Source organism: Gouania willdenowi, chromosome 7, assembly GCF_900634775.1.
Source record: "Gouania willdenowi chromosome 7, fGouWil2.1, whole genome shotgun sequence".
Classification (NCBI taxonomy): Eukaryota; Metazoa; Chordata; class Actinopteri; order Blenniiformes; family Gobiesocidae; genus Gouania; species Gouania willdenowi.
This window is the reverse complement of record NC_041050.1, coordinates 10,069,845-10,097,428: the sequence shown is the minus strand read 5'-3', so window position 1 is coordinate 10,097,428 and position 27,584 is coordinate 10,069,845. Positions and strand designations below refer to the sequence as shown.

Below are 27,584 nucleotides of genomic sequence, written 5' to 3'. Positions count from 1 at the left end.
AAATTGACCGCAAGCATAATAGGAGGGTTAATTGTATAATCAGCAATTTATTGGCTTTATTAGAGTGTATGTAGTTTCCACTGGTGCACTGGAGTTGATGTGTCATTGTTGCAGTCTGAGTGTTCCATTTATATTTATAGACATTATTGACTCGTGTGCAGACAGTGGTTTTACTATGACTGTGTGGTTAAAAAAAAAGTGGGGAGTGAGTGAAGTGTGTTAAAATGCGTGTATGGGGATTATCTTTCCTGAGAGAATTCCTCTTTAATGCATGCTGTGCTTCCAGCCATTTGGATTTAGCCATCTTTAATCCTATTTGCTCAGCTACATTCACATCTTTTCATAGCTTTGATTCGCTGGCGGTCCGACGGACAGGAGAACGCTGAGATTTGGTGTATGAGGCTTTTTGTATCTGAAGGGTTTTTCTTGATTGGGAATTTTGGTAAGTGTTGCTGTTTGTCTTATTTGTTACTTTGATAGAATAGGGGTATAAATGTGTTGGGCTATGTTGCATAAAGGTAAGTGGGCTAATAGGTGACTAAGTTGGAATTTATGTTGGGTATTTGAGGTTACAACTGGTTCTTGTTCGAATTCTTCCTCTAATTCAGTTTTGTTGAATGAAAAGTTCAGATGTGCAAACTTTCATCACACTTTCTTTGTGTCTTTGCTTTAAGTTTGATTCTGTTTAAAGTGAGTGTATCTATCAATAGGTCATGGTGCAGTATGTCATATAGCTGCTCTCTGCAAATGCCTCTAACAGAAGAAATTATTAAATATGGTGATGTTTTTAACACTTTGGAGTACAGGCAAAAGTTTGGACTCTTAAAGCAGTACTCTGTGTTTCTAATAAGCAGTTTTAACTGATTTAAACTGTAGCCGGTGTGTTTTTGTTATTTTAAGTTTAATCACAAAAATTTATGTGATTCCAGATCAAATGTTTCATCACTATTATTCCCAAACTGGGGTACGTGGACCCCTAGACTAAGAAGTACTTGAACACCTCTCAGGAGGTACACAGACACATTTGTCAGTTTATTTTTTAACATGCACAGACTTTTTTCTCATCTACCAATAATAATTTGTCGCACAACTCTTTAAAATACACCAAAAGGTGAAATTCAAATTTTAAAACAAGCAAAACATCAGAAATAAGTGAATAAAATGGCCTGAATTCAAGGTTAATGTTGGACATAATAATAATATGTTGTACATAATAATGTATAATGTGAGCTAAGCGGTACTTGCGATAAGAAATAAAGGCTAAGGGGTACACGGGGGAAATAAGTACTTAAAAGTACATTTCTGTTATTTTAAACAAAACACACAGCCCAGATGATATCAGTAGTTCTGGAGTGACTATCGATCCACATGTTTGATAAGTGAGGTTTCAATCAATTGCAAGGGAAATCCAGCCTTTTTAATGCAGGATCTCAACTCTGAGCAAGTGTAGTTGCCTTTACTGTCCCAGATACATTGTATAGTATAATATATACTTGTCCTCTTCAAATAGTTGCAATGGTAAATATTGTTTAAACATGAATGCAATTATCTGTGAGAACATGTGGCCTGTAGGTAATAATGGGTTGTTTAATATATTATTGGAGAAAAACACCCAAAAACTGCAATATCATTTGTCAGCTTGATTGTTGTCCAAACTGAAACTTTCCTGCTCAGCAGTACAGTATAAACCATGGTTTTTCAACCTTGGGGTTGTGACCTCATGTGGGGTTGCCTGGAATTAAAATAGGGTCGCCTGAAATGTCTAGTCATAATGCAATTTTAAAAACTTATTAAAATTATTTTTTTAAATTTCTACATTAAAAAATTAAAGAAATTAATTTTATTTTTATTTTTTAAATTTAATTTATTTATTTTTATTTATCTATTTTGCACAATTAAAAAAAAAACATAATATCACAGATATTCAGAGCAGGAAGCGGCAGGCTCAAAAAGCTTATATATATTGTTTTTTATTTTTTCCATAAGAAAACATGACACTTTCTCAAATCTAAAATCTCGTTAAAATAAAATGCAGTATAAAAACATCTGAGCTGGCGCTTATTGTTACTTTGTGCACTGATACTAGTGGCTACTCTGTATTTCTAACACAGTATAACAAACATGATAAAAAGTCTCTGGGTCGCCAGAAATTTGTGATATTAAAAAAATGGGGTCAAGACTTAAAAAAGGTCGGGAACCACGGGTATAAACCAGTGTTTCTCAAATGGGGGTACATGATGGCACCACAGGGGGTACTTGAGAGGAAAATTAACAAATGAAAGCATTAAAAATTTGGGGTTTTATGTTTATTTCTAGTTGAAAATGATAATCCTACTAAATACCACCAGCAGCCCACAAAACAACAAACAAAACACATAAAATAAGGGGAAAATATACTGAATAATAAAAAGAACAGACAGACAACAACAAAATACACAAAATGACACCAAAAACACACACAATAATCTTGACTAAAACATGAACTGAAAATACAAGGGTCAGTCTTGGTCCCACATCAGGAGGGAGTGACAGGAAATTATAAAAACTATAGAAATAAATCTAATCAGGAGGCATTAACTACTGTTTCTTTCCACTTATTTACAAAATTTGATTCTTTAAAAAGTGTATCACTCGTTCATTCCATCATTATGCTTTTTCTCATAGTAAAATGTTGTATTCAGACAAAGAAATAAGAGAAAGGGGGTACTTGGACCAAAAAAGTTTGAGAACCACTGGTTTAACCGGATGTTTCTCAAATGGGGGTACGTGTACCCCTAGGGGTACACGATGGCACTGCAGAGGGAGAGAGAGAGAGAGAGATTAACAAATAAAGTTTCAGTCTTGGACCCACCTCAGGTGTGATAGGACTGGAAATGATAAAAACTATAGAAATAAATCTGTATTCAGGAGCCACTAAATCAGTATTTTTCAACCTTGGGGTCAGGACCCCATGTGGTGTCACCTGGAGTTTAAATGGGGTCACTTGACATTTTCAAAAATTTTAAATAGATTTTTGAATTCTTTTAAATTATTGTTCTTTTTTCTGTATTATTGTTTTTTTTTGTTTTGTTTTTTTTTTTTGTTTTTTTTAATTAAAAAAACACAGAATCTTAAACAACTGTATTTCTATACTTTCACTTGCAAATTTAGTTCAAGCAAAAAATGTCTTTGGGGTCACCAGAAATTCTTGATATCAAAATGGGGTCATGATTCAAAAAAGTTTGGGAACCACTGCACTAAATACTGTTTCTCTCCACTTATTTACTAAATGAGATCATTTTATCATTGTGCTCTAGAGTTGTTTTTAAATAGTTTTTAAAGCAAAATGTTATAGTCAGACAAAGGGGGTACTTGGATTCAAAAATAAGACAAAGGGGGTACAGGAGCCAAAAAAGTTTGAGAACCACTGGTTTAAAGGATGCTCGCTTGCTAAGATCTGCAGTTCTTTGAGAACATTAGGACACCCTCGTCCCTCGCCTAGTGTACAACACATCCAGTTGAAGTACTTGCTCTGCTTCAGCCACAGCTTACAAACATTCTTGTTTGATTGAAGCTTTTAAATGTTCCTTTCCAGCTCGGCGCTGTTGAGCTGGGTTAGCCTGCTCTGCTGTCTGTGGGTAGATTAACTCAGGGGGTACCAGGCAGAGCTTCTGGACCTCAAAAAGTGCAAACATTAAGCTCAGATGAGTTTATCTAAAGACTGATTGGACCCTTAATTAACCAAGTGACCTCTGACCTTCTGAGGAATAAGTACGGGATCAGTTTAGGGATCAAGACAAAGGCGAGCACAGCCTTACCACACACCAAACGCTAATTCAGTGAAGAATGCTCGTAATTAGCCTTCACCGCTTTCATGCCACAGAATATTTTAGAGGGAGAAAAAAAGAAAAACACACTGCTTTGAAATTTATGTAGGATAACTTCCTAAAAGGGTTAAATAATGATTTCTGGATTTTTTTTTCACCCTACAAAGGATCTAAAAGAACAAAGTACTCTTCAACCCTGGTACAAAATGGAAGTTATTTGGGGATTATACAGTGAGTGCAGCTCGTGACCAGATTGCAAGTGGATGCCACACAGAAATGTGAAATATGATATCAATGGAAAGCAGAGGTGAAAGTAACACAGTACAAGTACTCATGTTACTGTAATTGAGTTGCTTATGGGTACTTTTTTGAGTATATTTCTAAATCAGTCATTTTACTTGTTCTGAAGTATTTTAAAAGAAGTAAAGTAATTTTTTACATTTTTACACCCAACCGTTACTGAGTGAATTATTATTTTTTTGTTTTAAAATGATCAACGGACATTGTGGAACTACAAAAAAATGAAATGACCAGACAACAATACAAATGCATCACATCGTAACCAATCAACCAGATTAAACGTAAAACACCAGTTTCAGAGTTCATGAATGCAGCTATACTTAGAGCCTGAGAATTAAAAAAATTAATTGGTGTTATTTTATTTTTAAAAGAATTGTAAATTTGACAAACCTTTTATTTTATACAGATCCCTTTGTGGAAAATAAATTAAGTTCCGATTGTGCAAGATTTCATCTCTTCCTTTTTAAGTTTAGACATGAGATGTTTACTGTATGCAAGGGAACCGTGGCAAGATTTATTATCGAAAATAAATGTTTATGTATGACCTACTTGTTCTTGTACTTGAGCACACTTTCAATCAAGTAACAGTACTTCTACTTGAGTACAATATGTCAGTACTATTTTACACCTGATGGAAAGCATCATTTCATATCACAACATCCTCTCGTTTAGTGCAAAAACATTAGCCACAGTGTCTTTCCATTGACTGTTAAAACAATTATCCCCTTTATTTCCTGCAGAAACAGTGTAATGTTCTACCTTCCTGTAGGTGGTCAATTTGATCTCATAAAGCCAACCATAAAGTAATTTGCAATTATTCATGCAATGCTTTACCTACCTTTACGACCTAAAAGACTGAGGTGAAGCCAACCACACACAGCTTGCTACAAGTTAGCTTCTCGCATTAGCATCACAGTTGTTGTCTGCACCTTCAGCAGAGCAAGTTAGCAGCTTAACCGCCAGACAAAGTGACCCATTCTTCTAGCCCACATAGTAAACGGGGGCATTCCTGTTAATGTATCCAAGTAAGAATGCAAAAAAGTCTATCTTTATCTACAGCTGTGTTCTTGTCTTTCTGTGCTCACTCTTTGTCCTCCCTCTTTATACATCAAGACACTTTGTGTTTTTTCTGCAGAGTTTCTCAGAATCTTTGGGCTTTGTGTCGCTGAGGTACTCAGGCCAATCTCTGGACAAAATAGGGGTTTGTAAGACAACAAGCCGTCTTGTTTGCTGTGTCCTCCCTGAAAACAACACAGTAAAAAGGTTCTTCTTCATCTTAGAAAACAGACCATTATTTATGCTTGGAGTTTTTCTAAAACAACAAAAAGCTGCAGTATTCATTGATCAGGCCGTGGCGTTCCAGCCCGAGGTTGTGCATTTTTGAGCGTCTGAAAGAACTCACTTTAAAGCAGTGAGATCAGCTAGCTATGTGTGTGAATGTGGATAGTCACTGAGGACAAAACAAGCTTTAAAAGCACTAAGGATTTCTGTTTGATTTAGCCCTGTACAAAGGTTAGAGAGATTCAACATTTTCAATTTATTAATTATCAACCTGATTACTAGATTGAGTGTAGATGATAAAATTGTATCATCTGACAAACATTAGTTCTTCATGTTTCAGCCTTTTGAACTCAACTTTATTTATATACTGCATATGAACGTAGGAGATCAATTCTGACCAAGAGAGAGATATTGATAGTTGATAAACCAGCATATTTTGCCGTTATCTTTGCTATCACCATGTATTTTTTCATTTGTTTTTATTCAATTTAAGAAAAATCGGGACCAAGCCTTAACTTCTTAGTATTTTGTACTACATCAGCTCACCTGTTGAATCCAATCCCAGCCTTATGTGTCAGTTCAGTTCAGGTCATTTCCATCCTCAGATTACTACTAATTTTTGCAGATATTGCATAAAATTCAATGATAATTTCAGGTAGTCTTAGCCCATCCATGGCTATGTTTACATGAGCGCTTTAGTTCAGAATATAAATTAAATCCTCTTTAAAAAGATTGAAAATCACCTTGTAAACCCCTAGTTCCGAATGGAAATGGTCATTCCAAAATAAACTTATATCCGAAGTAAGTAGCTGGTTTATTCTGATTTTAATTGCAAATGGAATAATTCCTTGATTTTGTATACCTTTATTCCACTTTAGATTAATTCCAGTCACTTGTCTTGTCGCGGTGACGTGCTGGTGAACCCCAGACCTAAAGCGGAATTGAATAAAGGTGAATAAAGGCGTTTCCATCTAAACCTAAAATTGGAATTGCTATTTCCATGTAAACATGAAGCAGAATACTTTAAAAAGTAATGTAACCATTGTCAATGTATCAACAAAAAAAGTCCCATTTGAAAAAAAATATATAGTCAATACATTTTTTTTTTTACAATGTATCAAACGTAACTGACTTAACTGTATGACCGAGGTCAATGTATGTTTTGGTCATTAGTATTATCATTCAAAAAAGGATATTAAAAGCCAAAAAATGGGGGGTGTTTGATTTTCATCATAAAATGAAAAAAAGGGTCAAGAACGGATAATAAAAAAATAAAAAAAAACAGGGGATTTTCATTTTCTGTTTCTAAAAACCAAAAATGAAATGTAAAAGACAGAAAAAAATTTAAAAAAAAATTCATATAGTATGACCGAAAGGTGACATTTTTAAAGTAAAAGCACATTCAAGGACGGTTTTAAAAAATGTTGTTAATTTTTTCTTGACCCTGTTAAAGAAAAATACCTAGAATTTCAATCTAGATTTGTTAAAATTTAAAAATCAAATTCAAATAACATTTTTCATGAAAAGCTGGGGCCCACAATTTGTTTGTTCATTGTTCAATTATAAATATTTGTGATACAATATTAACAGTAACATTTTTCTTAAATAAATAAATAAATAAATTTTAAATACATTTTTAATAGTTGAACGTTTTTAAGTTTTTTAATGTACTCTGACAGTATACAGGGAGTTCATTATTCACTCTTTACAGACAGACAAAGCTTGCTTTTACTTCCTCAGCACTCAGTCTAAAAATAAAACAATCATTTAACTGTGGTATTCATTGATGTGTGTCAGGGTAAACAAATATAGCCAAAAGTATTGAGATATTGGCCTTTAAAAACACATACTGTACATAGGATACACATGATGAGAAATACATGAAAGCATGGCAAAGTGTTTAATCTAATGTGTTCTCATATCAGCACTTTTTAACAGTGTTAACTAATTGTTTTGTTTATTGTTTTAAATAAAAATCTGTATGTGTGCACCACTGCCCTCTACAGAGAAGCATTGGTACTGCCTGCCTTCTTTTGTGATCTTTATTTGCAGTGTTTGTGAAATCAGCGAGAGTAACAATAGTATAAACATGCGCAAACTCATTTTTCAGTTAGAAATCAGCCATTACTAAATTAAAAACATCTAGGTTGCACATTTGTCTGGATGCATTTTTGTGTATTATTATAATTGTACTTGTTTGGAGGTTAGAAACCAAATGATACGTTTTTCTAAACCTTTTTCATGGACGACACACACTGCATCTGTTGTCCAGTTTTTATTATACAGTGAGGCAAAAAAATGTATTTAGTCAGCCAATTGTGCAAGTTCTCCCACTTAAAAAAGATGAGAAAGGCCTGTAATTTTCATCATAGGTATACCTCAACTATGAGAGACAAAATGAGAAAAAAAAAAATCCAGAAAATCACATTGTAGGATTTTTAATGAATTAATTGGTAAATCCCTCGGTAAAATAAGTATTTTGTCACTGACAAACAAGCAACATTTCTGGCTCTTACAGACCTGTAACCTGTACTAATGGCACCTGTTTGAACTTGTTATCAGTACAAAAGACACCTGTCCACAACCTCAAACAGTCACATTCCAAACGCCACTATGGCCAAGACCAAAGAGCTGTCAAAGGACACCAGAAACTAAATTGTAGACCTGCACCAGGCTGGGAAGACTGAATCTGCAATAGGTAAGCAGCTTGGTGTGAAGAAATCAATTGTGGGAGCAATTATTAGAAAATGGAAGACATACAAGACCACTCATAATCTCCCTCAATCTGGGGCTCCACGCAAGATCTCACCCTAAATAAAACACGTGTCCGTTCACTTTGAAAACAAAAATAAACAAAAAGTAATTAGTGTTTTTTTTTTTTAGTAATAATCCATTTTCCGGTAGTGCGCATGCGCATATATGCGCATTTACAATCTCGATGTGAACTCAGTACTTGACACCAGTCCCAGGACGATTTTACATTCCTTCGCAATGCATCATGGGGTCGTTGAGTATGACAAGTGTGCCCACCGTGCATACTTAAAAAATGTCCCAATGTAGTATACATCCAGATATTTCTCGCATACTCAATTTTTTCATGCTATCTAATGTGAATACACTACATGCTAATCATGACGTCAAACTTAGTATGAGTAGTAGGTTAGTATGCCATTTCAAACACGGCCATAGACAGTTATCTGATGTATTTCAGATGTAATGGATATAGACGAGCAATGGATTAACTATTGTAAAAGTTTTAGTAAATAAGTGATGAAGATGAGAGGTGTTTTTGGTTTGTTTGCACATGTATTGTGAGAAATGAGGTCTCATTTAAAGCTCAGCTACATCCATAAGGATTAGCCTTAATGCTGACACCAGCATCTCTGTGTGTGTTTAACGTTAAACCAGCTTACAAAAGGCGTTGTCGGTAGAGAAATCCTACCTATCTTTAGTTTTGGGATGATTCGACCAAATTCAGAGAACATGCAAGCTGCAAAACAACGCATGTATGCATGTATATCTAAGTAAAATGGATTTCCTTTCTGTTTGAATTTGAAGGACATTTTAATTTGCACTGTTTTTTCTAACTGTACATTTTGGAACATTACATGCATTCTCAAGAAACATATTTAATTTTTTTTCCACATACAGGTGCTGCTTTGATATTTACTTACTCAATTTGACCACAAGTGTTTCAGACAGATTAAATATTTTTGGAGTTACAAATAATAGTTTTAGTAATAATCATTTTCACTTTAATGATTTGTGAGCCTGTCAAAAAGAGTTTGTGGTTATTGGAAAACAAACTTTGAGGTGTTTACAGCTGATCAATTGAGTGTGGGATATATGTTTTTCTATCGATTATACAAACAGAAACAGTAGAAGTCTTTTTACTAAAAAAAAAACATTATTGGGAAAAAATATTTTAAATAGATATTTGAAATGTCCCTGGAGGAAATCCTTAAGCCACCATGATGAGGACAAAAGCCATTAGTGAGCAGTTCTAATGAATGAATCTCTTTCTCTCGCCCAAAGCGTGATTTTGTTCCTCCTAATGAGTCATTCACATGCTGTAAATATGCCCCCCCCCCCCCCCACCCCCCCACAACCTCATAGTTGTCAGCTTTACAACCCTGTGATGACAATTTACAGCCCAAGGTGTTCTCTGTCATACCTACGGGTTATAAAGTATGTAAATGGAGCTCACATGAGTGCACCCTGCTCACAGTAAAACAATCGCAGTGAATGGATACATGAGAAAAAGGCACTTGGAAGAAGTTTTCTGCAGGAAACGAAGAGAAAAAAACCATTAAAGAAACTCTTTAATTGTCACAACAGGGATTTGTTTGAATTCCTTATATCAGGAGTGTCAAACTCATTTTAGTTCAGGGGCCAAATATGGACCAGTTTGAGCTTAAGTGGGCCACAGATTTTACATGGGAAGAAAAGGAAATTCAACATTAATGTGCCCTGGTTTGCACTTGCACATATACATGATAAATGAATGATAAAGTATGTAAATATATCAGTCCAAGCAGGATCTTCACTTAAATTTCCCTGATTTTGGGAATTTGTGGAGATTTCGTGAAATATTTTGAGGAAATTTGCCAGATTTTGGAAAAACCAAGAGTTTTTTCAACATTTTGAGATTAAAAATGACTGCTGTCATGTGATATAAGAACTGGAAAACTGAGCTCTGCAAATATTGTGGATTTAAATTACATTTTTATATTTGCAGGTGCTGAGATATCCACAACTGAATTAGTTTGTAATTTACAATAATAGTATATTTCATGTTTTATGTTTATGTTTTTATCATATTTACCTCTGGAGCAGGCCGAATTTGATGCTCTAGGGCCGCATTTAGCCCCCGGGCCTTGGGTTTGACACATGTGCCTTATATTATTACCAAAATATATTCTGATAAAAGCAAGTGTATGACAGCTGTTATCATGTTGCTTATCCTAAATGTAATTATTATGATGTTTTAATATTAATTGATTAATTTCTTACCTCCCCCAAGGAGGTGTTTGTTTTTTGTCTGTTTGATGGACTTAATGGATTTTGCCAAGATTTAACTAAAGATAGACCTTCTTAGGCCATGGAAGATTCCACTTTATTTTATAGATACAGATCAATATTCTGGTTGTAGATCAGTTTCAATGATTAAAAATTCCCTAATCTCTCATCATTGGCAAACTTTCAAAACTTCATATCTTGGTTCACAATTCATCGATCTTTACGAAATTTGACTCAGTTGTATTGTGTTGGCTATTGTAGGTTGTTGTTGTTGTTGTTATAAACAAGTAAAGCATTTACCCGCGGATAAAAAAATTGTCATTCTGCAGTTTTGAAACGTGTTGTTTTCTTGTTGTTGGGACATGATTTAATTTGATAAACAAATGTCAAAAACTTACAAGAATTTTGTTTAATGACACGGTGGAAAAGAGTTTGACTTGGTAAATGGACTTCATTTTATATAGCGCTTTATCACCACACTGAAGCAGTCTCAAAGCGCTTTACATATCAGCTCATTCACCCAATCACTCACACATTCACACACCAGTGGGACAGGACTGCCATGCAAGGCACTAGTCGACCACTGGGAGCAACTTAGGGTTCAGTGTCATGCCCAAGGACACTTCGACATATAGTCAGGTACTGGGATCGAACCCCCAACCTCTCGATCAGAAGACGACCCACTACCACCTGAGCCACGGTCGCCCTGTAATTTGACCCTGTGACCGCTGTGGTTCTCCAAATAAACTCAATTCTCTGGGTCTTAAGTAGAACAAATATATCAGTCGGAAGCTGAGCTTCATTAGTCGTAGAGATGCTGAGTAGCTGTTAAGTCAGAGTGCAAACATTATAGGATTAAAATAGGGTGAAGTGAGACTATTTTTTTTTTTTTTATCCCACACGCGTTAATAATTTCAGATATAATCTGAGAGATACATGATTGATGATCATTCAACAACCAATCGGGACTGAAGCAGGAAGTTTTCTTTTTTAGGATCTTGTGCGATAAGATTATCTTAACATTAAGGCTGCACGATTAATCAATATGAAATTGAAATCGGATTATTTATTGAGGGGGATTTTTAAAAAGTCAAAATCAGAAAATTGATTTTTACTCGTTTAATTGTGTGTAGTAATCAGAGTCTCTCTCCCTTTACAAACTGTTGAAAAACAAGTTTCAAACACATTTTTAACATGATAGAGCCCTGCTACAACCTCCTCTTTTTTTAAATGTATATTATGTGTGAGATTTTTTTTCTAATGCAAGGTTCTCCTTTTAAAAATGCTACGTGATTCATTTTTGGTTGGACAGGTTGTTATTTCATCAAACCCACAGGGGATTTTTTAATTTGAATTTTATTTTGGAAAAAAAAGTACAGAGCAAACACTCAATTGTCCAATTCTTCAGCCGAAAGTGTGTAGGTTGAAGCAAAGCTTATACACACCTACCCCATCACAACAAAACAGAACAAGGTTCTCTACATAATATCACATTCATCAAATATTTAACTTATATTACTATTTTCACAATATACATTCAAAATTGATTCTGCACAAGTTTTATATATACAGTTCATACATTCACATCAAACATATATACACATGTACACACATACAGTATACATACATACACATGGATATATGACATAATACTATTTCAATTTTACAACACAAATGTAATCAATTTAATTCAAATTTAGTGGTAATATATAAATTAATGAAAAACCTTTTATGTTTAAGTATTAATATATTGTATACCATTATAAACATATTATATATGATTGCTGTCCTAGGTACCTTATACCTACCAACGATATATGATTTTAAAAAGCTTTTTAACTGGTTTATGTTGGTGCTTTGTTTTATTTCATTCTTTAGGCAGTTCCAAAATTTAACCCCTGATATTGTTATACTTATTTTTTGTTTTGGCATATTGGATCTTGAAATGTAGTTTTCCTCTTAAATAATTTTCTCTCTCTAAAAATATTTTCTGCAACCCTTTTGGAAGTGAACTTTTACTTGCTTTTATAAATCATTTGGACAGTTTTGAGTTGGATGAGTTTTAAATCTGGTGTTTTTAAGAATAATCCATGTGTGTGTTCTCTGTATCCTGCGTCATGTATCAGTCTGATGGCTCTTTTTTGCATTATGAATAACGTTTGGCTGTCCGTCATGTTTGTATTTCCCCAAACATTTTAGCATTCTTTGTTAAAGCGTTGCAGTTGCACTTTATTCTCAATATGGAAATGCATTTTCACTTTTTCAATTAAAAGAAAATACTTGCAATAATTCAATTCAGTGTCTTTTTTTTCTTAAGAGGATTTTTTTTTTTTTAAATCGGAATCGAAAATTGAGTTTTTAAAGTAAAAAAATCGGGATTTTGTTTTGAGCTAAAATCGTGCAGCCTTATTTAACATATACGGGAAGCATAAAGCAACTCAGCCACTAAAACATGAACGCTACTGACTCCAAGTCGTACTGAACTGGAAATACACCTCTAAGTTCCACAAAGGGGTTTACAAAGCAGGAAAGGGTGACGTGTGAGCCCTGGGCCAGTCTGTAGAGAGAGAGAGAGGTGGTCTTCCAGAACAAAGACTGTGACTGTTTAGCGCCGCATCCTGACATCAAGTGATACGCCATAAAGGAATAAATACACATTTGACGTAAAACAGCACACGTGAAAAGGCTTTTTGTGTCGACAGAGATTCCCTGACATGCAGAACTAATTGGTTTTCTTACCCTTTTTAAGGATGAGCTGGATGTGTCTTACAGACTTTAGTGTAGCACACACGAGCAGCGAGGACCTTGTCTCAGTTCTAGAAAAGGTCAGAACAGGTTTGGGTTGATTATTCCGTTAAAAAGAGAACATGATGCTGGAGATGCTTGGATGTTATCCTTATGAGGTACGTTGGAAAAACAAATTTTGAGAGGAAAATCTCCATCTCATCTCAGAACTTTACTGTGTTGATGGTGATTATGTTTGTAACGTTGCTTTTCAATGAATCTATATGTGTATAGTATTTTCTATAATCCTCTTACTAAACTGTAGCAGCCGTGTTTTGTTTGTTTGTTTCACTGCAGGAGCTTTTCTGGCTGATTAATGCTCTGTGGAGAATTATAAATCCATAGAAAAGACAAATTTGTTAATAAAGCAAATTGTTACCTCAACTGTTTTTATGGAAAGGGATTTAAATGGTTTTGTTCTTACGGGGGTTCCATTGCTGGAGCTTAGGGAAAGGGGAAAAGAGAAAGCAGTTTTTTAAAAACAAGAAGTTTCTTTGTGATTGCACTAGCCTGGACTGCAAAGAATAACAGGGAAGTTTGCACATCTTTTCTTTTTTTTTTGTCTTTTTAGGTAAGATGATGATAACCATTGTATGAATATATGTATACACTGAACACATATATCTGTTTAGGGCTGTTCAGTATATCGAGATTCAAAATATATCGAGTTTTCTATTTTGGCGATGTAGAATATAACAATATTGCCTATATCGATATATACATATATAATAGCTTATTTTGTATTAAAATACACATTTTAGGAGTTGCTACTTTTCTCAGAACAGCATGAAAAGCACAGTTAGATGGATTGAGTGTGTTCTAACCCAGATTATCCCCTAAACACGCCACACTACGGAACTCACTCACACGTGCTGTCCCTTATATGAGGAAAAGCCAAAAGTGGATCATATTGTGCAGCTGGTTGGTAATAAATGTGCCTTTTGTAGCATTTTGCATCAGCAAATTTAACCCAGAATATTTTTTTCTGGTCTGATTTTATTCAAATTGAAAATATTGAGATTTATATTGTATATCACCATTTTGAGAAAAAAAAAAAATTGCTGTTTGTGGTATAGTCTAATGAAGTCTCCTCCACACACAGGTTCAGACTCATCTAGAAAACCCGACCAAGTACCACATTGAGCGCTCTCAGCAGCAGCAGGTGAAGCGCTACTTGGGTAAACTTGGTCCTCAGGCATTGAGCTTGCCCTGCCACAACAACCAGTCCGCCAACCACGGGGGCATGCCGCCAGGGCCGGGCAACAGCGCCCCCAACAGCCCTATGGCCTTACTGACCCTCAACTCCAACTGCGAGAAAGAGGTGAGAAACCTTTAGGACTGCTTTTCTACCGCAGGCTTTTTTTCTCATTTGAAATGTCCACATTTGTGTGTTGTTTCTGCTTAGATGGATGATGTCATTGATGACATTATTAGTCTGGAGTCCAGTTACAGTGATGACATTCTCGGCTTGATGGACCCAGGACTTCAGATGGCAAACACAGTGAGTGTGCCTATTGTTTGTTAACTCTTTCACTGCCTATAATCAATAAATCATTAAACACGGGATGTGATATTAAATCGTCCTTTGTGCCAAAAGATGGTCGTCACATGAGGTTGACCATTTGAGAGTGGCGTGGGAGCTGTGTCTGTAAATTTGAGACGCATCATTAATAGTGTACCTTTAAATCAGGGGGTGTTTTGGCCTTTTTAACACTACTGGACACCCTCATCAAAGGTGGACAGCTACAGGGTGATCAATAAGTTGCTTAATGGGGATGTTTGAAATGCATGGAGGTTACACAGATATTAACAACGAAATAAATCTAAGTTCTTAAAGTGAAACAAAAATTAGAAGCCTGATGCCTTCAAGTATTTAAAAAAGAACAAATGTAAATATGTTGGAAAACATGATTTTCCATTCTATTTTTATTCTAAATCACAAATTATTCTTCTTATTAGATAAAATCATAGTGTATGCCTCTTAGATCAATGAATCAAACATCATTTAGTCCAAAAAGAAAGGAAATGGGTTGAAATTGCCGCTTGTAAGTTTGTTCGTAAACATGTTATGAACACATCTTGTTTTCGTCCATTATTTCTTCTTTTTAACTAAATTTATTTAATCTTAGTCTGTTAATTGAAATATTAGCGTATTGCATTCTGGGAACAAACTAGAACAAAAATGGTGTCATGTGAATAACAGTAAGTATGGAGTAAAAACACTTCAATGCATCCATTTACAGGACTTTTTAAATGTGGTGTATCACCTCTGTTTTTTTCTCTCAACGTGTGATGCTTATTAACATATTTAATACAGTTGAAATGTAATAGTGACTAATGTGTGCCCTCAGATCCCTGCTAACCTCATGGACATGTATGGGAACCAGGGTATGTCTCAGCAAGGGCTGCCCATCAGCAACTCCTGCCCTGCAAACCTGTCCAACATTAAAAGGGAATACTCTGGTAAGCTCCACACTACCCACCTGCAGAGGTGAAATTAACCAATTACTAGTACTGACGTTACTGTAATTGAGTTGCTTTCATGGCTACTTGTACTTTTTTTAGTATGTTCCTAAAGCAGTCATTTTACTTGTACTTATGTACCTTTTAAAATAAATAAAACAATTTGTTACATTTCTACACTTAACTGTTACTGAGTAAATTATTATTTTTTTGTTTTAAAATGATCAACGGATATTGTGAAATTACGAAAAAATGAAATGACCAGACGACAGTCAAATGGATCACATCATAGCCGACCAGCCAGATTAATAGTAACGCAACGTAACTACATTTTTGAACTCTAATACATCTGTTTTAAAGTTCATAAATGTAGCTATACTTGGAACCTTAGAATTTAAAAAAAAAAAATTAATTGAATTCATTGGTGTTGTTTATATATTTTTTAAATAATTGTGCATTTTGACCAACCTTTCAATTCAACTTTATTTATATAGCGCAAATTACAACAAAGTCATCTCAGTGCGCTTAACAAAATGTTCATAGTATACAGATGCCTTTGTGGAAAATAAATTTAGTTAAATTCCTTTTTAAGTTTACACATGAGGTGTTTACTGTATGCAAGGGAACCATGGCAAGATGTATTATAAAAAATAAACATGGGGGTGAAAGTAAATTGTAAGTTTTACTTCAAGTACTATTTAATAACTGAGCAACTTTTTACTTGCACTTGAGTTTTTTATGTATGACTTACTTGTACTTCAGTACAATTTCAATCAAGTAACAGTCGGATATATCAGTACTTTTTACACCTATGCTAACCTGCTCAGTCATCACAGTAGAAATATAAAGTACCACATCACATTTCATATCTCCAGGCCTTTGTGCACTATTTTTATTGATTTTTTTGCTTCATTATAATCAATTCAGCTCCTGTTAAATGTGACATTGTTGTCTGTCACTCTTGTGTTTTTCTACTTCTAACAAAATAAACATTATTCGTCACATAGTTTCGCAATCCCCGGCCATCATGCATATAATGGATAAATCTGGATCCTGTGGTAAATTTGACACCTATCAGAGGCCTGAAGGGTTTCCTGCTGGTACGTCTCATCCTTTGTTTTCATCTTTTCCACTGACTTCACTGCTCTGGGCTCTTTACTGAGGCATACAATGTTTTCCCAGAAGCTGAGGTAAGAGCAATGGCTAAGGAGAGACAGAAGAAGGACAACCACAATTTGAGTGAGTTTAAATTAACTTTAGATTTAAAAAAAAAAAAAATCAAGGTTCTTTTTCCCCTTGATTCATTGATTTTCTTTCTGTTTTTTTGGTTGCAGTTGAGCGAAGACGGCGGTTCAACATCAATGATCGTATTAAGGAGTTGGGGACTTTAATTCCCAAGTCTAATGACCCGTAAGTTACCTCTTAAGTCCTTGTTTTTTTTTTTTTTTGTGGTCCAAAATGTAACAAAAGAACAATGTAAGGCTTTATTTTATGATTTTGTGGTAAACTCACTCTTACATCTATGCCCAATACTACCATTTACTCAGCCTAACAAACATGTTTAGGACTCTATTTATTTTTAAATCAGATGATCTTTGTTTACGCGTTGAAACAAACAGTTGAAAAATATCATGAGGATCAAACTTTTGCTGTGAACTTTTAGACTTATTGTTAAACTCATTTAGAATGAGTTTACCTTCAAGAACATCACAGCTGCTGTGTTTACTGTTGCTTTAACTAACTTGTCTGTTGGCGTTTCATTCTTTCATTGCAAACAAAGTCACTTTGGTGATTCAAAGTAACTCAAATAAAAATGTGTACGTGAAAATTCAGTTTTTTTTTTTATTTTATTTTATTTTAAAAAGCGCTCCCTAATCGAGACATTCAAATACTGTAAGGAATAAAATGTTATGTTGTATATAATGTATATTTTCACATGCAGACCTCACATCACTTCTAAACTGTCTATGGTTAAGCTCCCTAATATCTACACATACTGTATATGTCCCAGGTTTTAACGTGAATTATCAGAATCTGAAATACTTTATTTATCCCTGGGGGAAATGAAAAGAATAAATGCTAAACAAAGAAAAAAGGCAGAATATAACGTACATAATTAAGTAACAGACTGTTAATTTAATAACGATTAAATACACACACACACATTACAGTAGGAAAAAATTAAATAACTTTGTGATTTTTATCTCAAAAATTGGATATGAGTAAATGTTACTTTGTTGCTAAAGAAGTTTGATTAGAACAGACTCATTTAAAATATAATTTATTTATTTTCTTTTTCTTTAATTATTTATTTAAAATTATTATTATTATTATTCTTTTATTATTATTATTATTTTTTTTTAATTATTATTATTATTTATTTATTTATTTATTTTTTTGTGTTTTTTTTTTTTTTTTTTCTCTTCCTTGTTGTCCATGTAATATAAAATTGTAAATAAAAAGTATAAAAAAAAGGTTAATAGTCCAACTTCCTGTCATGAGTGGACATCAACGTCTTTGCCATGTTTAACACGTCAGTCACAGTGTAACTAACAAAGTAAAGCATGAAGTGGCCTGAAGGAGGTGCAAATGAGTCCGTTGGTGTTTGTATTTAAAATAAAAAGCTCCCTCTGTGATTTTGTCAGAGACATGCGCTGGAACAAAGGCACCATCCTAAAAGCGTCCGTGGATTACATCAGGAAGCTGCAGCGAGAACAACAGAGAGCCAAAGAGCTGGAGACACGTCAGAAGAAGCTGGAGCACGCCAACAGACACCTGATGTTGAGGATACAGGTGATGGAAGGGAGGGGGGTCGGCTGATGGTGTACCCTGTGTTCCCACACTGAATATTCACTAATTAATTTAACACTTTTAACATGAGCCAAAACTTTTTTTAGTAAAAAAGTTCATCTCAAGTCTCAAGGAAAAACAGCCTTCCTCAAAATTGAGCATGAAAATACTTTTTTTTTTTTTAAAAGTTGCCCATGTTTTTATTTTTGGATTAGATGAGATTATACTTTATTAATCCCACAACGGTAAAGCAGCCAAAGATACAGTATATGTATTTTATGTAGAAAAGAAAACATTTTAATAATATATAAAAATGTAATAATTCTATCAATGAAGTAAAAGATATGTGACAATGAGTCGGAGTAATATTTAACATATTTAAATGATATTGCACATGATAACAGCAGATAAGAATAGTAACATTTTTACCTTTTTCAGTAAAGGTTACATTTATTTATATCTTATAATAATAATAATTAATTTCATTTAAAAACGCCTTTTCAAGCACTCAAGGACACTATTAAGAAAGCACAATGAAATTACACAATAAAATAAGTAAAGCCAATGAATAAAAGTACTACAATGACTTCAGATCCAGTGCTCTAACCTGTCCTCACAGCCTTTATGTTTTTATTAATACGTATAATATGTGCTTTCTGTGATGAGTAATACTCTGTAATGTCAGAAACCTTCAGACTGGGACTGTGCAGTATACCAAAGGATTTAGATCAGATGTTCCCAACCTCTTTCAGGTCGTGACCCCATTTTCATAACACAACCCCAGAGACATTTGGGTTTCTACTATTAGTTTTTGATCATGTTTATTAAAGTGTACAAATACATAGTAGCCAGGATTAGTTCCAAGTGTGCCACCTCAGATATTTTTATACTGCATTTTATTTGAACTAGATCAGTGGTTCTCAAACAGGGGTACAGGAGCACATTGCAGGGGTGCTCAGAAAGATTTAACAATTCATTTAGAAATAATCAAGAAATGTTCCTAGTTTAGCCAATTTTTTTGGACAAATTCACCACAAACTAACACTACTATTGCTCAATAAAATGCTATATTTTCTTGTAATTTTATGCTGTGGAGGTCATTTTATCACAATAGGAGACGATAATTGGCTACATTTTACATCAGAGGCTGCATTTACTTACTATTGAAGTAATTACATAAAAGTTACATAAAAATTCCACTCATTGTTTTGAAGTTGTAGATTAAGTCTTAGGGAACCAATGATTGAGACACATTTTGAGGTTTAGGAGAACGTGTTGTTCCAAAAATGAAAAAGCACATGAAATTATGTAGAGGGTAGTTACTGTATATGATACGAGGAGGGGGAACATATGAGTTGACAAAAATGCAAAGGTGGTCCACGGAAGTTATTTGATATTTATTGTGTGTAATGTGTATTTGGGAAGAAAAGAAAAAAAAAAATATATATTTTTTTTTTTTTTTTTTTTTTTTTTTTTTTCAATTACTAAACATTCCAGGTGACCCCATTTTAATCCCAGGTGACCCCACATGGGATCTCGACCCCAAGGTTGAAAGACACTGACTTGGATGTAATATTGAGTATATACTGTATAGTGTCGTGTGAGATTATGATTGGTGAATAAGTCCAACCAGGGTTATAAGTGAAGTTGGGGGTGTTAGTAACCGCGTGTGTGTTTGTGTTGTAGGAGTTAGAGATGCAGGCCCGAGCGCACGGTCTGGTTATTGCATCGTCAGCGCTTTGCTCAGCTGAACTCTCCTCACGCTCCATCAAACAGGAGCCGTCAATGGAGGAGCGTCACCAGGGTCACCAGGACCTGTACACCCTCCACCAGCAGCAGCAGCAGCAGCAACACCACCCCGTGTGCACGCCCGATCCGCCCGGCGCCCTGGAGCTAAACGAGGGCCACTCTAACTTCTCAGAAAGCCACTACGGCGTCCACAGCAAGCCTGGCTCCAAATTCAACGACATCCTCATGGAGGACACCCTGTCCCCGGTGAGGGGGGGGGACCCGTTGCTCTCATCCGTCTCACCCGACGCCTCACAGGACAGCAGTCGTAAGAGCAGTGTGAGCATGGATGAGAACGAGCAGTGTTGTTAGCGCCCTCTGGTGGAGGACACATCGTCTGCTATCATCCTCTCCTCCGTCTGTGTTTACATCTTTGTTTTTTCTTTTCATTCATGTGTTTTTCAACCTTGATTTCAAAGTTTTGGTTTTAATCACCAGTTCTCGGATGACAATGACTTCAAAAAAAGTTTGGTTTTTATATTTAAAAAAAAAAAAAGTACCTATCATTTATCTTTAAAAAAAAAAAACTAGATTGTTGAGGGGAGTTATAAATCACAGCCGGAGATGTAGATATTTTAAGATAAACTTTTTTTTTTTTTTTAAATCAATAGCAATAATAGAAGAAATATTTATTAGTGCTTTACTCGTTGTGTCTTAGATCAAACTTGAATGTGCCAACGCCTTATTGAGATACAGTGTCTACGTTGTTGTCATGGTTATTCTTTGGCAGTTAGTCTGTGTCAGTCTTCCACTTCAAAGGAAGTCCAGTTTCAAACGGACTTCTCGGTAAAACATTCCCCTACAGTTAAAACCAAAGCTAGAAAATAATTAAATTGATAGAACAACTTAAAGTAATAATAATTGTAATAACTACTTTTGTAAAGCACTTTACATTTAGTAATCTCAAAGTGCTACAGTAACAAGGGCAGAAAAAAAATCAACAATTATAAATCAATAACACATAATTTAACAGAAAGCTAACAATTAGGTTAATTAAACATATATATCAACTTGTGTCTTCTGATTTATATTTCTATGTGTTAGTCCTTCACCAGGCTTCATTATCCAATCATTGTAATGTGTGGTGAAATTATAAAAGCCACAATTCTTAATTCCAGCAAGTTCATTTCATCTTTTTTTAAACATATTATGTCAAGGTTTGAATTATTCAAACAACTTTTTTTCAGGAAATTTACCTCTTGACATGTGTCAGTTGTCAACTGCCAGTCTTCTTCAGAGGCATCAAAGTATGCAGAATTCAAATACATCAAAGCGACACATCGAAACATGTCAGGAGATCAAAGTAAATTTCCTGAAATGAACCTGAACATATTAGCCACAATTCACGTCAAAGTCATACAAATACCACAGAACTTGCCAAATATAGCTCAGATCAATAAGATTCTATTTTTTTAAATCTAACTTTGTCTTTATTTTTTAGCACTTTTATTAGAAATCTGTTCAGGTGATGTTTCTACATTTACCTTAACCCCGAACTGCTCCCCAGGCGCCGCAAAATGGCTGCCCACTGCTCCTCAGGGATGGGTTAAATGCAGAGGACAAATTCCATTAATGTAACAACATTACATGGCCAATTAAAGGCGAAAACCCCGATTTAATCTTAATCTTAAATGTCATTCCTAATGCAGTACCTTAAACGGCCACCAGGAGGACAGCATCCCACACTTTTTAAACTGCTGTTCTGTTTATTTCAAAATCCTTAAATCTATAGAAATAAATCCAAGAAGACAACATCCCCCTTTACTAAATATGGTCACATAATCCTGTGAGTTTAAGTACATTTTTATTCATTTGTGTTTTTTAGATTAATTTTTTATTGTTTTCAAGTACATAACATCCTGATCGCTAAGATCTACTTTTAAACCTGTGCTTCAATCTGCTAAATTATTAATTTTGTTCTTGTTTTTTAAACAGTACATAGCATTTTATTACAAGATATTTTTTAGTTTTTTTTTCCTCAGTTATGTTTGTGTTGTCAAGGAGTATAAGGAGACCGCTTTGGGATTTTATACAAGACGCAGGCCCTTGTCAAAACACTAGAATGACCTCTGTAAAAAGAAATGTTTTTCTTCTCTTTATATATATATATATATATATAAATCCAAGACTAAACTATCTACTGTACCTGCCCAGATGATTACATGCCCAATAGTGAAGGGTTATTTTATATGTTTGAGCAGCTGAAGCATGTTGCACAAAGGTTGGCCTTAGTTAAGAACTATCTGCCATATACACTCAGAGCCCTGTACAGTATTGGCCTTTTTTTTTTTTTTTTTTTTACAAACTATGCATACATGTAAGAAAAAAACAAAAAAAACTTGTTAGAAATGTGAGTTTGCCTGAGATTGTGTCACGGTACTAATCTCTTTATTTAAGTGCCTTTTTCTACTGTGTTCGTTTCTTCCCGGTGCCAAATTTTGTCCATATCTTTAGATGTTGACAGTAAATAGATTAGTTTTAATGACGAAAAAAAGCAAAAACTGTATTCAGTCATCAACAGGTCTTTAGTTCAGTGCTTAAATACATTGTGTCAGAGGAAAAATAGAAAGAACCAGTCGCTTAAGCAACAACAACAACAAAGAGCCAGAAAAGACCTGCTGAATATCACATATTTAAGAACCACAAAAGTGTTTAGTACTTAATAAGGACTATATCAGGGCTGTCAAACTCATTTTAGTTCAAGGGCCAAATACGGACCAGTTTGCCCCAGGTTTTAGGCGGGGAAACAAACAATTTTAACATTAATGTGCCCAAGTTTGCACTTCAGACATAAATAATGGAAGGAATCGAAGCAACAAGTGACAGATACTTAAATGTCCTTTAATTTCTTTAGTTTTTGACCCATTTATTTCATTTGAGGGAGATTTTGTAGAAAAAATTGAGAATAATTGCAGGATTTTGGAAACATTTTGAGTTCTTTCAAACAACTAGTTTGTCATTTACACAATAATCCATGTTTTATCGGTCATTTTTGCTTTCTTCTGTGGGCCGAATCAGATGTTCCGAAGGGCCGGATTTGGCCCCTGGGCCTTGAGTTTGACACACATAAACTATATTAAAGGGTACCTGTAGTGAATTTTAACTGCACACTCCATCAATAGATAATAAGTGTATAATAAGAGGGGTTTAGTCGGGTTGCTTTCTTTAAAATTCCTTGTAGAACTCCCAGGAGTAGGAAAATCTTACCTCAGACGCAGGTAGTGACGCCTTGACGTAGCATTAGCATTATCTGGGCCGGTAGATGTGATGTAGCATTAGCATTATCTGTGCCGGTAGATGTGATGTAGCATTAGCATTATCTGTGCCGGTAGATGTGACTTAGCATTAGCATTATCTGTGCCGGTAGATGTGACGTAGCATTAGCATTATCGGTGCCGGTAGATCTGTGATGGGTTAATACCCTTCTAGACTCGTCCGACATAAAGTCCGCTCTCGCTCTAACTCTATGTAAACAGTGCAGCCGGCTGCAGCTGCTCCGATGCACAATGAGCTCACAATGAACTCCAGACACATTAGAAGCAGCTCCAACACACGTTCTTGTCTCGTTCATAGCAATAAATGAAACAATTTTAAAGAAAACGTGGGGAAAAGCACAACATAAATTCAAAGAAAAAATCACCTTTGCGTCATTTATGATAGAACATGGCTACTCCCCATGGATTGTATTTTTAGGTATTAGAACATGCAAAAAAGGTGCTTCAAATGTGCTTTTTTTAATATATATATATTTATATATATATATATATATATGTTTATTGCTAATGCATATAAAAAATTTCATTCTATATACATTTCCACCACAGGTACCCTTTAATCAATGACCATAAATGCATTGTAAATTGATAAATGTGAGAAAAAGAAATCCAATCCTGTAAAAAAAATCCATTTTAAATTTAAATAACTATAACTGTTTTCACCCTTTTTTTATTTTAATTTTTTTTCACAGAAAATATCTCTTGCCTTTTTTGCACCAGATTTTGTACGATAATGTTTAATACATTTATTCCTTCTGGGTCAGTTCCTCATATTGAAACAAGGAAAACACTCAAAGGTTATAGTTTTCAAACAGAAACAGTAATAAAGTTCCTCCAATGCTACGCTGTGTTGTTAAAGCTGCAGAAATGTACCATAGTTGGCTTGTTAATGGTGAAATCACATGAATCATTAAACGCTCGAGATAAGGAATTGCTTTAAAATGAAATTGTAAAGCGATGTTTCTGTAATTTGTGTAAGGAAACTCCTAAGTAATGGTGGAAATCCACTTTATTCATCAGCTGTATCTGGCAACACAGATGACAGTTCAGCGAATCCCATTACTGCCACAATTATGAGGACGACTGTTATTTTTCAGACATTAATGTTGCTGTTTTTGATTTATTTTGATTCAAGCTATAGTTACTGGTCAGATGTTAGTTACCCACAAAACAGATTGAACTTTATCACAAAAATGGTGTATGCTAGCTTGTTAGCGTGTCTTGCTAGTTTCATTCTTCCAATTAGAGTTCACCAAAAGTCTTAAAAGATGTGTTGTGTTTATTTATTGTAACATTCTTTGTATTTATTTAGTAATGAACACTTTAGAAAATCAGTGTTTTATTTTGTCTTTCAGACACAGGCTTTATTTCCGTGGTTGTGTTGAATACTTTGAGATTCACATGAATGTAATTTTACAGAAACTGCCAAAACTATGTGCCAAAACTTGCCAAGCAGGACACCATTTATTTTATAGCAAACACAAGTAGTCTAAACCAGGTGTTCTCAACCTTGGTGTTGCGAGACACTGGGTGGGGGTCACCAGATGCCTTCAAGAAACCAAGAATATATATATATATTTTTTAACAATTTGTGCTCATTGTTGCTTTTTTTTCTTTACCTTTTGTCTGCAACTAAACCAAACTTGCCAATTTTAACCTATTTTCATCACTTTTTCTTGCCATATTTTTGCTCCTTTTAATGCATTTTTGCAATATTACTCCCATTTCTGCCACGTCTCCATCAAATTTAAATGCCTTTTCTGCACATTTTCTCCACTTATAAACCCTTTCCACCACTTTTACCACCTAATGTTGCATATGTTGACCCATTATTGCCACTTTTAACTTCTTTTCACCACGTTTCATGCTTATTTTAGCCAATTCAACCACATTCACCATTTGTCATGCCCATTATTTGCCAGTTTAAACTAACTGTTCCATTATTGACACTTTGAACCCTTTTTACCACTTTTTCTGTCCGTTTTCGTACTTTTCAGGTACAGTATGTGGGTCCTCTGTCTCTGGTACCTTTATTTTGAGGGTCGTGGGCTGAAAAGCTTGAGAACCACTGGTCTAAACCGTTCTTTCTTTGTAGCGTCTTTTCACCATCGATAGCACGGCAACACGTTGGAGCAATGTGTGTGAACTCTTGATTAACACATGAAGTGTTCGTATTTTTGTACGTTGAAAAAAAGTTGTATTAAAGAAAAACCCGAAGGTCTAATTTATTGTAGCTCTTAAGTGGTTATAAGCTGTATATCATCTGTTTTTATGTGATGCTGTTCAAAGACGGTGGATGATGGTACGTTAGCTAGCTAGCTGTACAGCGCTAACGGACCGCACACTGTCCTGTACGGTGAAGTTATACACACTCCTGTTTCTGACTGAACCACTCACAGGAGAATCAAATAACCCAGATAATGTGATGGATTGGTATGAGGTGCCCAATGTAAAAAGTCGGTCAGTGTTTCATAGCCGACATATTTCGAACGTTAAGCTCATTTTTCTTTCATTTGAGACAAATTAATAATTAAAAATGTGTGAAGATGAAAAATAAATCTAAATGGTAAATCTAAATCTCAATGTTAAACGTAAATCTAAATGTTAAACGTGGCGGCTGGTCAGTGCCTGTCGTTCACGAGACTCCGCCCACACTCCACTCGCCCCACCACTCACTGAGCCGCAGTTGGTGGTGTTATATTTTTGTTTATATTCATATTTAATATTTAGATGTTAACTTTTACATTTAGATGTTCACATTTACATTTAGATTTAACATTTACATTTAGATTTAACATTTACATTTAGATTTAACATTTACATTTAGATTTATTTTTCATGTGTGCACATTTTTAACAATGATATATAACATGCTGTTTTACATGAATTTCTGTCATAAATGAAAAAAAAAAATTAGGTAAATGTGAGGAACGTGAGCCATATGTTCAAAATATGTCGGCTATGAAAAAGTGACCGAGTTTCTACATTCAGCAGCCCACAGATTGGGTATAAGCTGCACACTCTTTTTAGAGCTGTCAATCATCCCAACACAGCATTGGTAAAACCACTAATGAGGAATCTTGTTTTCCTGACACGTTGCCTTGTGTGTGTGTGTATGTGTGTGTGTATGTTCATTCTCAGAACTGCATTTTTTTTTTTTTTTTTACACAATCTGCTACTGTTCAGATTGTTAGAAGAGATGATTGTAGCAATAGTTACTGTACACAGATTATTCAACTCCCAACTTATTGATACTTGATGTGCAACCTATCTTGTGAGAGAATAAAAGTTTTATTTGAATGCTGGGTGGTATGTTTATATTGTAATAAAACAGGTAGAATGTTGGAATGGTGATTAAATCAACCACAAATTGTCAATCATTCCATGGAGTCCAAGCTGCTATCCATTATAGATTATTTTTATTAGATAAAAATCATAATGTATGCATCGTAGATCAGTGAATCAAACTTCATTTACTCCAAGAAAGAATGGAACAATGTTGAAATTGCCACGTGAAAGTTTGTTTTCATCTCCACCAAAAACTTTTTTATTGACATTTTTGGAAAGGTTTTGCGCATTGCATTGTGGGATTTGAAGTCCTGTAAAGGGATGTGTAGAAGTGTAGTAAATGATGTAATTATTGCTGTAAATGATGTTAAAATGTATTGATCTATGAGGCCTACACTGTCATTTTATTGAGAACAAAACACAATGGTCTCCAGCAGCTTTAATTATGCAGCAAAAACACTTCCCACGGCAGCATATGATTGCAGTTCTGATATACCATACTTTATTTGAACATATCGTTACCCCGCGACCCTGAAAACAGGAAGAAGCGGGTCAGAAAATGGATGGATGGCTGGATGGATAGATATTATTATTATATGTAAAGACTGGTGCATTTTACTTTCCTCGGAGAATGCCAAGTAGTCAGCTACCCCTATGGCTCATGGGGCCCTATGCAAATGTATAGTCTGCCTATAGCCAGAAACACCCATTGGGGAGACCCATGTGGAGTTTCTGTTACAACATTCCTACTTGTTCTTGCATCTCAAATTGAGCGTCACGAGTCTCATTC

The 27,584-nt window shown here is 34.8% G+C and overlaps 1 protein-coding gene across 8 annotated transcripts in view; it reads left to right on the top strand.

Moving 5' to 3' along the window:
* Positions 1-22,525, top strand: part of LOC114467080 (microphthalmia-associated transcription factor-like) — a 38,296-nt gene extending 15,771 nt beyond the window's left edge. For 3 of the 8 annotated variants that reach the window (XM_028453100.1, XM_028453098.1, XM_028453104.1), the window contains exons 3-11: positions 5,242-5,307; positions 14,293-14,511; positions 14,596-14,691; positions 15,542-15,653; positions 16,661-16,753; positions 16,836-16,892; positions 16,988-17,063; positions 18,299-18,446; positions 20,130-22,525. In XM_028453100.1, coding sequence (XP_028308901.1) covers positions 5,242-5,307; positions 14,293-14,511; positions 14,596-14,691; positions 15,542-15,653; positions 16,661-16,753; positions 16,836-16,892; positions 16,988-17,063; positions 18,299-18,446; positions 20,130-20,543 — 1,281 coding nt within the window. In that variant the 3' untranslated portion in view covers positions 20,544-22,525. The remainder of the gene's footprint in view (positions 1-5,241; positions 5,308-14,292; positions 14,512-14,595; positions 14,692-15,541; positions 15,654-16,660; positions 16,754-16,835; positions 16,893-16,987; positions 17,064-18,298; positions 18,447-20,129) is intronic. The other 5 variants (XM_028453102.1, XM_028453101.1, XM_028453099.1 and 2 more) reach the window with 4 other exon arrangements.
* Positions 22,526-27,584: the final 5,059 nt, after the last annotated feature.